Raw genomic sequence first — 12,134 nt, 5'->3', positions numbered from 1 at the left:
ACCCTTAACCCAAGTCCTAACTCATACAAAAATTAACTCAAAGTGGGTCCTACACTCAAATATAATTCAAGAGAATAAAACTTTTGAGAAAACATGAGAGGCTGGAGAGATGGCTCAGTGATTAAGAACATTTATTGCTCTTGCAGAGAATCTGGGTTTAAGTCCTACATCCATGTCAGGCAGCTAATAACTGCCTGTAACTCCAGCTCCAAGAGAGCTGACATTTTCTTCTGGCCTTCGAAGACACTTGAACTGACATGCACACACCATCTTTCTAACACCACCACATACGAGTAATTTAAAATATTTTAAAATAAAAAAAAAATACAAGAAAAAAAAATGGAATCTAGCATTTGGCAAAGAGCGCTTAGCCTTAGCATTAGAGACATAACTCTTGGGCTGGGGGGAGAGGCCAGTGGTACTGTCTGCCGAGCAGGGGCCTGTGGGGTAATTAGTGCCACAGACACTAAGAACAGAACCATAGTGAGTTATTAATTGCTTTTTAATCATGAAGAAAAGGACAAATTGATAATCCGGACTCTATTAGCATTATTTGCTCAGACCAAAACAAAACAAAAAAAACCAATGCTGGTGGGCAAGTGGGTAGGTGTATCCCACCAAGCCTGAAGACCTGAGTCAGATCTTCAGGACCCACAGGGTGGGAGGACAGAAGCCATGCCTTGTGGCAGAACCTTCCCCTAATGAATAAAGATTTCAAGGGACCAATCAATGGGTAGTGGATGAAGAAGGTGGGCTGGGAGTTTTAGAGAGGAGATAGAAAAGACAGAAGTAAAAGGAAGGAAGATGGAGAGAGAGAAAGACGATCCAGATTCCATGTGGCTTTAAATAGGCACAGGTATCTATGAATATCTTATAAAGGATGGATAATTAATTACAGGACAATTTGTCTTATCTAGGTGGGCAATTTATATCTATCTCAATTGACCTGATTTCATTGTGTGGAGGTTTTGTGGGGGTGAGAATTTACTGATATAAATCTGATAAACTATAAGCCTCTAGAATTTTGAATTTACCTGGTTATGGGGATTTGTGACAGCTGGATGGGCGGTTGCTACATGGGGCTAGCCATGGAGGCGGCGAGACCACTGGGGCCAGAGAGTAGACCTGTGGGATGGTGCCTTTATTTTTTTAATATTTCCTGCAACAATGCCTGCAAGTTGTCCCTTCAGACACAGATGCATATACAAGAGTGCAACATGTCACTCCCAACATAATATGTTTAAAGAAACATGTTAAGAGCTTGAAACAAGCCGGGTGGTGGTGGCACACACCTTTAATTCCAGCACTTGGGAGGCAGAGGCAGGCGGATTTCTGAGTTCGAGGCCAGCCTGGTCTACAGAGTGAGTCCCAGGACAGCCAGGGATACACAGAGAAACCCTGTTTAAAAAAACAAACAAACAAACAAACAAACAAACAAACCAAAAACAAAAGAAAGCTTGAAACAATAAGCTGAATACTATGAGAAGATATTAACAAACTGTATATGTATCAAGGACCAGTATCTAAAATATATAATCTTTAAAACTCAATAAAAAACCATCTAATTAGAAAATTACCTTAAAATACAGAGGCAATTCACTAAAAAGTATGTAAAGATAGCACATATACACAGAAAGGATGCTCTTCATCACTGGCCATTAAGGGACAGGCACTGAAGGCACAGTGAGATACCATTACATACTATGAGAGTCACAGAAGAAGAAACAGTGGTAACACCAAATGCTGGCAACGACACGGAGAAACTATCACACATTACCTCTAGGAATTTTAAGATTCTGGTTGTTTCTGAGAAAATCAAATCTACAACTAGCACAATAAGCCAACAGCTGCACCTTTGGAAATGAGGGTTTATGCTCACATAAAGCCTTTTGCACAAATGTTTATAGTAGTTTCATTTACAATAGTCCCAAAGTGGAAATGACCAAGATGCCTTCAAAGTATGAATGCTTAAACAAACTGTGGTATATCCATATAATGGAATACTACTTACCCATTAAAAACAAAACAAAACAAAAAAATCACACTAGCATAGCTCTTCATGCTCATAATCTCAGCACTTGGGAGGCTGAGGCAGGAGGACTGCCATGAGTTTAAGGCCACCCTGCTCCCCTTAGTACTAAGGTAGCAAAGGCTATGTAAAATGTAAGACCTTGTCTCAAAAACAAAGTAAAGCAAAACAAACAAAATGATAATATATACAACAATGTGGTTGAATATAAACATCAAGTACAAAATGCAATCACTGTGCCCAAAAAACATTCATTTAATATTTGAAATTTCCACATCTTTATGTATTCTTTGAGATAACAGAAACAGACAATAGATGACGGGATTACAGAGTTTCAGGAGGGCTGTGCTGTGAGGGAAGTGGACATGATTAAATGAGCAACATGAGGGGCCCTTGTAGACTGGTCCCAGTCTGACTGAGCCTATCTCAGTGTCTGGGCGAGGACACTGTAGGACATTTTCAAGATGTTCCCAATCCGGAAATAAATTATAGGGAATCACTGCTTTTACTATTTGCTTATCTCTCTATATATAACTGTTTAATTTATGGTTATAGTTACAGAAACAGCTCTGTAACGCCTCTCTCTTTAAGTGCTCAGTGTGTGTGTGTGTGTGTGTGTGTGTGTGTGTGTGTCAGTGTATGTGTATGTTCGTGTGTGTATGTATATGTGTATAACCATGCCAAACACAATATCCTATACCTAAAAGAGCTCGGCAGATGATTGCCATAAAGACCCAGTATTCATAACCCCAATCTAGAGAATATTTATTTTTCAGGGCTGGGGATTGAACCCAGGACCTTGCACATGCCAGGCAAGCATTCTACTACTGAAGTACATCATCAGTCCAGTTTCTGGATACTAAATCAACATTTGCTCTTATATTTGTGTGTGCGTTCTCTGAAGAAAACAGTAAGAATGAGAGGCCATGCAAAAAGCTTACAAAATATATATGCCTATGAATTATAAGCCCAAAAGTACTCAGAGAGTATTTTCTATACACAGTAGCTGATACTTGATGCTCATGACTAAGAACACAGTCAGAAATGAACGCCACAGAGACACAGTGTGGAAACACATTCGTACCTTTGCCTGTGCTGATCAATCCAGAATTTACAGCTCTTCCTGACAAATTCACAGCCCAGTCCTCGGCCCCAGTCGAGTTTCTCAGCCATGCTGTAATTGGCTTTGTACCAGCTGTGGAGACAGTGCAGAGAGAACACCTTTTACTGACCCTAGCATCTACTAGAGATCTCAGCCATGTACAGAGCAGAGGCCTAAGAGGGGCCCAGGAGGCCCCTGACAGAGCTGCACATTTGTAAGGCCCTTGTCGCAGGGGACTGGGGTAGACGGGTGGATGTTGTTGCTAGGATTGTGAGAAGAAAGGATTCTAAAATCAAGGACAGTCCAGCCAACAAGGACTCATATGTTCCGAGCCATTTTGTCTTTCTTTGTGAAAATTTGTCTGTCAGACAGAGTCAAGTCAGGCCAGGGTCTGCTGGCAGATTTCCTGACCTTATCATTTCACACATGAAATAATAAGAGGGGGGGGGGGAAATACCCTTGAAGCTCAAGGCGAGGGGCCGTGGTCTACAAGTCTTGGAGGGAGATACAGGGAGACATAGGGAGGCCTCCAGATAGATACAGGTACCATGGTCTCTGCTGGCTTGTGACTGTTCCTCACGATGCTGTAAAGTATATAAATCCGAAAAGAAACTCGAGGCTGCCGCAGTGTTGACTGGACAGCACTGGATTTTAACCTTCGTCTCTGAGTCTTCTTTACCGTCTCTCCTAAAATCATCCCCACTACCCTATCAAAGAACTGTTCAACTTCATACCAGGCCGACTGGTATACTCCCAGTCCCTGATCCTTCCCTCTTCCCCTTCACACTGACTAACAAAGGCATCAGACCATATGGTTGACAGTTCCCACTTACACCAGGGAAAAAGGACCCACGTAGGCCCTGGTGTCCAGGTAGCCTAGATTTGGTTCGGCCACATTCTTTCTGAGCAAAAAGAACTGCATTGTCAAAATACCTTTTGCTTCATTTGTGACTGTTCCTTTGTGTGAGATTATTTCTAACAGGGTCACTGCAGCAAGGGGTGGCTTTAATTTGCAGAAGTTCTAGAATTATGCCTACCTATGGGAAAGTACTTTTATATCTAGAGAACACATGTCCATTGTAATTTTCAAAAGTGATAAAAGTTAGAGAGTAGAGGGTGGCTATCACAAGACAATCAAACACTGCAATGCTTTTTAAATGTCCTAATTTCAGGAAAAAAAGGAACACAATGGTTGTGTTTCCTAAAAATTTTGATTAAAGACATGAGTCCATGTTTGTCAGTACTTATTTTAGGGACAAGATCAATTTGCAAAAGTCCCGGAATGCCCATATCATTTTTTCCCTTTAGCAAAACTAAAGCTACTCCCACAATACCAAGTGGAAGCAGAAAAAGGAAATGCAGGCTCTTCCAAAGAGCAGAATCTTAGAAAAGGTAGGAACCAGCACTCACACCAAAGGCCCAGAACTAAACTCCCCGTGCTGCAGAAATTTGGTTTATAGCAAGGTTTAGAAGGTGAGGGGGTCGAAAGGGACACAGAGGTCTTTGTGCTCATAGGACACGTCCTAGGGAAACCTAGTTAAGCACCCAGGGTTGTTCTAATGCTTAACTGAGGTACAGCATCTCAACACATTGTAATTATCAACTAAGGGTTAGAACTTTATATAAAGCCTCACCGGAAGTCTCATGAGAAAAGATTCACTCTTACTTGTTTACAGCACAGCCCTTCACTCTGTTGCTTTGAAAATAAAGAACCTACTAAGTGATCTCACAGCTCAAGAATGCCCTGCAGCACTGTTCCCAGTGCTTACTGGAGAAAGCCCGAGGTCCCCACGTGAGATTAAAGCTTTGCGGGGACACTTCTCTTCTGTGAAACTCATTATCTAAAATATTTTAGTTTATCTGTCTTCCTCACTAGAGTAGAATTTTTGAATTTTTATTTATTTAGTTATATTGTTTGTTTTGTTTGTTTATCTGAGACAGAGTTTCATTGTATTGTTCTGTATGGCCTAAAACTAGACCAGGCTAGCCTCAAATTCACAGGGCTCTGCCTGCCCCTGCCTCACCATGGCTGGGATTGCTAGGTGCACCACACACCACACTTATTTTTATTTGTATGTATCTATGTTAAATGTATGTGGGTAGCCACACAAGCCAGAAGAAGGCATCGGATCCCCTGGAGCTGGATCATTTGCCTTCTACTGACAGTGAATGAGTTCCTGTTAGCTGCATCCTTGCTGGGACTTGGTGGGACTCAGAGTGCTGTGTGTGCAGCCTTCTCATTAGAGCTTTAGTTGGAAGTTTGTCAGTGATGTGTTGTCATGCCCCTCTGGATGGCTCATCTGCCTCCGTATATATTTCTTGAAGAAATACTTTTGATCTCTTAGATCTTTTTAAGTGACGGCTTTCCCCCTATGGTTCTTTTCCTATTAGGCCATTTACTAATCCTCTGCATAGTTTGGATAATGTATAGTAGCCTGATAAATGATCTGCAAATATTTTTCCTCATTCTGTGAGTTATCTTTGTATTTGATAATGTTCTTTAAGGCACACTTTAATTTTGTTTTTTGTTTTTTTGTTTTTATTAAGTCCAAATGTTCCATTTTCTTTTTGGCTGCCAGAGCTTCTGGTGTTAGATTTAAGAACTGCTTCCTAACCCAGTATTATCGAGATTCACATCTGCTGTATTTCAAGTGCTTTATGCTTTCAGTATTAAATTAGGTTTGTTCAACTCTGACCTGGTCCTAGCACTATTTGCTAAAGTGTTTTTTCCCACTAAAGGTCTTGTGTCTCTGCCAATGCCGGAGCTATACTTTGGTCATAGCTTCCTGCCTGTGAGGTATCACATCAACTAAACTGCACACTTGTGTAGAATGAGTGGAAAGGGTTAGGTTAACAGCCCCACGAGATACAGCACCAACCAGGACTGTGTTTGGATCCTAAACAAATCACTTATAAAAGGAGAAAAACAGGATATAATTATACACAAAATATAATAAAATAGAAAGTAGTAAATTTGTTCATGGTTCCTTTTAAAAGTTTACATATTATAGGAACTCATAGTACAATATATAGGAATATTATCTGCAACTTTCAAGATAAGAAAGACAATGTTACAAATAAGAGATGACATGGATGCCTCTAGGATACAGGCATATGAGAGTAATGTCTACATGCACTTTGGGTATATTAGTATATTTCATAATAAAGTACTTAAATGAGTAATATTCCCAAGATGACAGAAGTCCACATAAACTTAAAATATGAATTACTTTCTGGACTGTAACGTTTTTATTTCTAATTTTGCATGCTAATAATGACTTTTCAAAGTGGTGTCAGCTCCCTTGAAGGATGTAAGAAGGCCAGTTTTTCCTTAGTGTTATGCCAGTGGGTAAAGTAGATTAAGAGCTGTAAATGTCTGTCATCCCAAGTACTTGGAAGGCAGAGGCAGGAGGAGCCAGAGTTCAAAGTCAGCCTGGGATAGTGAGCCTTGCCCCCACCCCCAAAACCATAACAACAAGAACAAAAATCCTACAAGGAAAACAAAAAGAAGACTTTAAACTGTCATTTAAAAAATGCCTATGAATTATTTATCTACCTACATACAGTTTCTGCCTTCCCCTCTTCCTCGCAGTTGGATTTATTCTACTCAGTGACATGGAAACCATCATTTATGGATCTCTTCAACACCCTGCCAGTGCCTACAAAGTGACCTGCACCTCACTTCCGCTCCCCACCTGCACCCCACTCCCCCACCTGCTGAACTGCCATCCAGAGAGCTGACTTCCAGCGGCGCTGACTGCTCTCTCTCTCATTAAGCTAATTGGTTCTTGGGTCTCTGGGTCTCACTTACACTGTTAGGAAAACTACCTCAGTCAAATCCTCTCTGATTGAGATCTTTGCCTCTCATTAAACAGAAACAAGAAATTATTACACTCGGCATTATTATTACCACCACTATAATTATTGGGTGGGGGGTTCTATGTTGGGGATAGAACCTCAAATATGCCAGGCAAGTGTTCTACCATTAAAGCCACTGTATCCCACTCCTCTCATTTCTACTGAAACTGCTCTAAGGTCAGCCATGACCTCTATATTTTAAAATCTTTATACTCCTGTGGTAGTTTGAATGAGAATGGTCCCATAGGTTTATATATTTGAATAAATGGTTCCCATTTGGTGACACTATTTGGGAAGGATTAGGAGGTGTGACCTTGTTGGAGGAGGCATGTCACTGGGGGCAGGTCTTAAGGTTTCAAAACAATTCTGTGATTCCCAGTGCTCTCTGCCTCATTTTCGGCTGTGGATTGAGATGTGAAGTCTCAGCTGTCCTTAGCTCCACAATCAGACTTTAAGCTTTTGAACCCTTAAGCCAAAACAAACAGTTTCTTTTCTAAGTTGCCTTGGTTATGATGTTGTATCATAGCAGTGGGAAAGTAATAAAAAGGACTTCTTGACTTTAATTTTTAAATTTAGCCTTAAATTTTTTTTTGAAATTTTATTTTTATATGTATGGGTGCTTTAACTGAGTGTCTCTCTGTGTACAACATGTGTGCCTAGTGCCCAAGAAGGCCAGAAGAGGGTATCAGATAACCCTGAACTGGGGTTGCAAACAGTTGTGAGCTGCCATGTGGTTGCTGGGAACAGAACAAGATTCCTCTGGAGGGCAGCAGTGCTCTTAACTGCTGTGCATCGTTCCAGCACCAAATCTTCACCCTTCACTAACCCCTAGAGAGTTAAGGCAATAATAACCTGTGTGCGCACATGCGTGCATGTGTGTGTGTGTGTGTGTGTGTGTGTCTCGTTTTTGTTTGTTTGTTTTGTTTTGTTTTTTTAATTTCTGAGGTAAAGTCTAGGCTGGATCTCACAATCACCCTGTGTCAGCCTCCGGAGTGCTGGGTTCCAGGCAGGTATCACCATGACTGTTTATTTTCATGGTTTTAACAGTATGTTTATCACTGGTTTCCAAATTTGACGCTATTTTCTAATTTCTTGTGGGTTGTTTTAGAAACAGCAAGAGGCAATAATGCCTCTACTAAAATCACTCTGATTTGTTAAGTAGGAGTTATATAGAGTGTTTTATTTAAATAGAATATTTCACTGTTTTACCAGAAAGAGATCCATTTCGTTAAAGACTAGGACTCCTGGGAATGCTGGGGCTCTCCTTTAATCCCAGCAGGTGGGAGGCAGAGGCAAGAGGTAGGTGGGTCTTTGTGAGTTTAAGGCCAGGCTGGTCTACACTCCAAGTTCCAGGCAGGTAAGGGCTACACAGTGAGATCTTGTTTTAAAACACAAAACAAAACAACAAAAGTCCTAGGAATCTATATATTACTCATTCAATTAAATAATTTAAAATTATCTAGATTAGTTTTCCCTTGATATCAGTGTGGCTTCCTAGTATCTTAGACTTTGTTATAGTATTCTGTTTTTTAAGAACAAACTGTACAAAAGTTAAAGAATCAGTAAGTACATTTTGCTTTAAAATAAAATAACACAGGACAGCCAGGGCTATATGGAGAAACCCTGTCTTGGAAAACCAAAATACAATACAATACAATACAATACAATACAATACAATACAATACAATACAATACAATAATAGCGCCTTCCTGAGCTATGTATTAATACTCATTTCACTTTATAAACAGATCACTTTCCCACAGCCGTCTTACCCAGTGTCCTCCATTAACGCCAGAGTGATCCGAGACAGGACTCTGTTCTGGGTGTGGGAACCAGTCATTGCTTCATTCTGAAAATCACCAGTACATTTTATTAGAAGACAACTCTGACCCCTTTGCATATTTAACATGTTTCGTGAACATGAAAATGATCAAATACAAAAGCCTTAAACTAAATGTCTAGATTGAGGAAGCAGAACCCACTCTCTGCCTCAAGAATCCGTTAGGATTTCCCTTGGTGACTACAATGAGCAGTGCGGGCTTCATGCAGAAAATGAACGTAAGCATCTACGGAGCCAGGAGCCCTCATGCTCCCTAAGCAAAGTCAAGCGAGTGAGTGGTCCAGACAGGCGCTGCTGCGGTTACCTAGAGACAGGAGGGATGCTTACATGGATTTACACAGGAAAAGCTTTCCTGACTCTCAACTTTGTGATCACAAAAACCTATATTAATGCCCAAAACAAGCAGGGCAGAACTAGAGATCAACGGATTAGAGGTCAAGCTCTGTAGAACAGGCTAGCCTCAAACTCACAGACATCCACCTGCCTCAACCTTCTGAGTGCTGGGAGTAAAGGCCTGTGTTACCACTGCCCAGCACTTTCCTGGCACCTTAACATCATCTTAACATCAATGCTGATTTAAGAGAAACAAAGCAGCTAATAAAACTGGTATTCTCGGTTTTTCTACTGGAAAGGACATAACACTTGATTTCTGGCCAATCTATCGCTTCTAAGGAAATCACTTAAGGAAATTCCAGAGACAGAAATTCCAGTGAGAAGAATGAGGACACTTGCTTCATAAACGTTCACCACTGTCACTCTTTAGTGACCTAGAGCAGACACCCACGCTTCCTAAGCTTATGACCTTCAGTCAGGAGCTCGATTTGCTGAAACTATCCAATCAGCCCTCTAAGAAGACACAGGTACACACACACTTCCTGCCCAAAACATTTTACTTCCAGAGTCTTAATTCTACTTCCAGATTATTTTTCCTATACAAATAAATGTGACGTGGGATTAATTTTTGGCTCTATTTCCCTGAAACCTAGTAAATACAGGATGTTACCTGGTAGCCCTACGTAAGGGTTAATGACCTACTAATGCACCGCTGGGCTTGGGATTTCTTTAAATGAACATGAACGCCCATTAGTAAGCCACAGTTGAGAACGTCATTGTGTAAAATGACGACTGAGTGTGTGTCACTTACGGAGTCTGAAAGGTCTATCAGTGGAACCACTGAAAAGGCAATAGCTCCTATTTGGGTCACAGTACTATTAGGGCCAGCGGTCTTGCATGCATGTGTGGCGGGGTTCCCATTCCTACAGCACAGCTGAGGGAGAGGTGCTGCTGACAGCTTCTTGGGTTTAACACAAGAAAAAAGCCTGATTCTGCTGTGCTGGCAGGCTGTGTGTGCTGATATCCCTCTACAGGAACTGTAGAATGTGGGTTCAAGTCCCAGTACTACAAAGCAAAACCATAATTTTTTAGCTGAGCATGGTGGTACACATTTGCAATCCCAGAATTCAGTGGCAGAGACAGAGGCAGGAGAGTTGCTATAAGCTCACAGCCAGCCTTGACTACATAGTAAGACATTATCTTAAAAATAAAAATTATTTATTATTTAAAACATAATGGTTATTAACATGGGCTTCTTCTATTTATATAATACAATATTATGTAGCTTTTAAAACTTAGATCTAACTTGATATGCCATGGCTGGTTGCTATCCATTGAGGTTGATCCTCTTCTGAAGAGAAATGGGGGAGGAGTGGGTGGGAAACTGGGAAGACAGGAGGGATGGGAAACTGCAGTTGGAGTGTAAATAAAATTTAAATAAATAAATAAGTAAATGAACGAAGTTTGGAAGATCCAAGAATGGAGTCTATGCCACTAAAGCTGGTTTCCCTTTCGCATTCCGTGCCGTTTGATTACTCCCTACCATGGTAAAGACAACCACTTTGCAAACGAGCCGAGCCAGAACAGACCTCGAGCAAGCGCTTCTCCCAGTGGTTCAGCTCCGTGCCCATCCCGCCTTGGTTTTCAAGCTCCATGCCCTCGAGGACCGGACAGTTAAAATGCTTCCGAGCTTCTTCCTGAGAAGCAGAAAACACCCACAAGTGCAGAGTAAGACAACAGCCACTCCTCAAAGAATTAGTTTGATGAGACAGAACCTCTTTAATATATGATTTTCAGTATAATGAAATATTCTGATGCTATTGCATTCTTCTTAGAATGTAATAGGAAACTATTATTTCTTTTAATATTTTTCTCTCTGAAGATTTGTTTTAAAAACTATTTATTTGTGTGTGTATTTGCTTGCGTGAACACAGGCGAAAGGGTCCCCAGTCCTGAAGCTGAACTTAAAAGCATTAGTGGGACTCCCAGCTTGTTTGCATGGGTAACAGACTCCGGTCCTGGTGGTGGCATAGGAAACATTCTTGACCACTGAACCATCCTTCACTTTTTGACTTTAAAGGACACCCCGTCCCCCAACAAGATGGGGATTTCTCTACCAAGCCCTGGGTCCTAGAACTCACTCTGTAGACCAGGCTAGCCTCGAACTCAGAAATCCACCTGCCTCTGCCTCTGCCTCCCAAGTGCTGGGATCAAAGATGTGCGCTACCACTATCTGGCCACCTCATATTCTTTGATAATACCCAAAATTTAATCCCAGCACTCAGAAGGCAGGTGAAGGTGGATGTCTGTGAATTTCAAGGCCAGCCTAGTTTACAGAGTGAGTTTCAGGATAGCCAGGGCTACAAAGAGAAAACTGTCTGCCCTTCCAGAGATCCTGAGTTCAATTCCCAGCAATTACATGGTGGCTCACTACATCTATAAATTGAATTTAATGCCCTCTTCTGGCATGCAGACACACATGCAGACAGAGCACCCATAGACATAAAACACATAAATAAATGAAACTTTAAAAAAAAAAAAGTGCCAGGCAGTGGTGGCACACGCCTTTGATCCCAGCACTTGGGAGGCAGAGGCAGGCAGATTTCTGAGTTCAAGGTCAGCCTGGTCTACAGAGTGAGTTCCAGGACAGCCAGGGCTATACAGAGAAACCCTGTCTGGAAAAAAAAAAAAAAAAAAAAAAAAAAAAAAAAGAGAGACATGAAGACATTCAGTAATACTCACAACAACACGCGGTGTTACTAGGAGATACACAGTGTGGCGAACTATCTTGTTATCTCGAACATTCCACAATCTCTCCACTTTCCGAACCACTTTATCACTCCACTGATACAAGCCAAGACTGTAATTATAGAATAAGAAGACAGTTGTTTTGCCAGCTTACAACTTTAAATGTAAAAGTGTTTATAAATATCAATATGAAATTGAAATACTTGAGAGTTACTATATGTCA

The 12,134-nt window shown here is 41.1% G+C and overlaps 1 protein-coding gene across 6 annotated transcripts in view; it reads right to left on the bottom strand.

Moving 5' to 3' along the window:
• Lmln (leishmanolysin-like (metallopeptidase M8 family)) overlaps window positions 1–12,134 on the bottom strand; it is a 65,826-nt gene that overhangs the window by 27,571 nt on the left and 26,121 nt on the right. For all 6 annotated transcript variants that reach the window (XR_384560.3, XR_384561.3, XR_384563.3 and 3 more), the window contains 4 exons: window positions 11,906–12,023; window positions 10,753–10,860; window positions 8,763–8,839; window positions 3,114–3,224 (listed from right to left, as the gene is read on the bottom strand). Coding sequence is in view for 2 of the 6 variants with exons in the window: in XM_030249110.1 (XP_030104970.1) it covers window positions 3,114–3,224; window positions 8,763–8,839; window positions 10,753–10,860; window positions 11,906–12,023 (414 nt within the window). In the remaining 4 variants the exon portion in view is untranslated. The remainder of the gene's footprint in view (window positions 1–3,113; window positions 3,225–8,762; window positions 8,840–10,752; window positions 10,861–11,905; window positions 12,024–12,134) is intronic.

The sequence above is a fragment of the Mus musculus genome, chromosome 16 (assembly GCF_000001635.26).
Source record: "Mus musculus strain C57BL/6J chromosome 16, GRCm38.p6 C57BL/6J".
NCBI classification, from domain to species: Eukaryota; Metazoa; Chordata; class Mammalia; order Rodentia; family Muridae; genus Mus; species Mus musculus.
The sequence above is the reverse complement of the archived record's forward strand: the minus strand, read 5'-3'. Positions and strand labels throughout refer to the sequence as shown.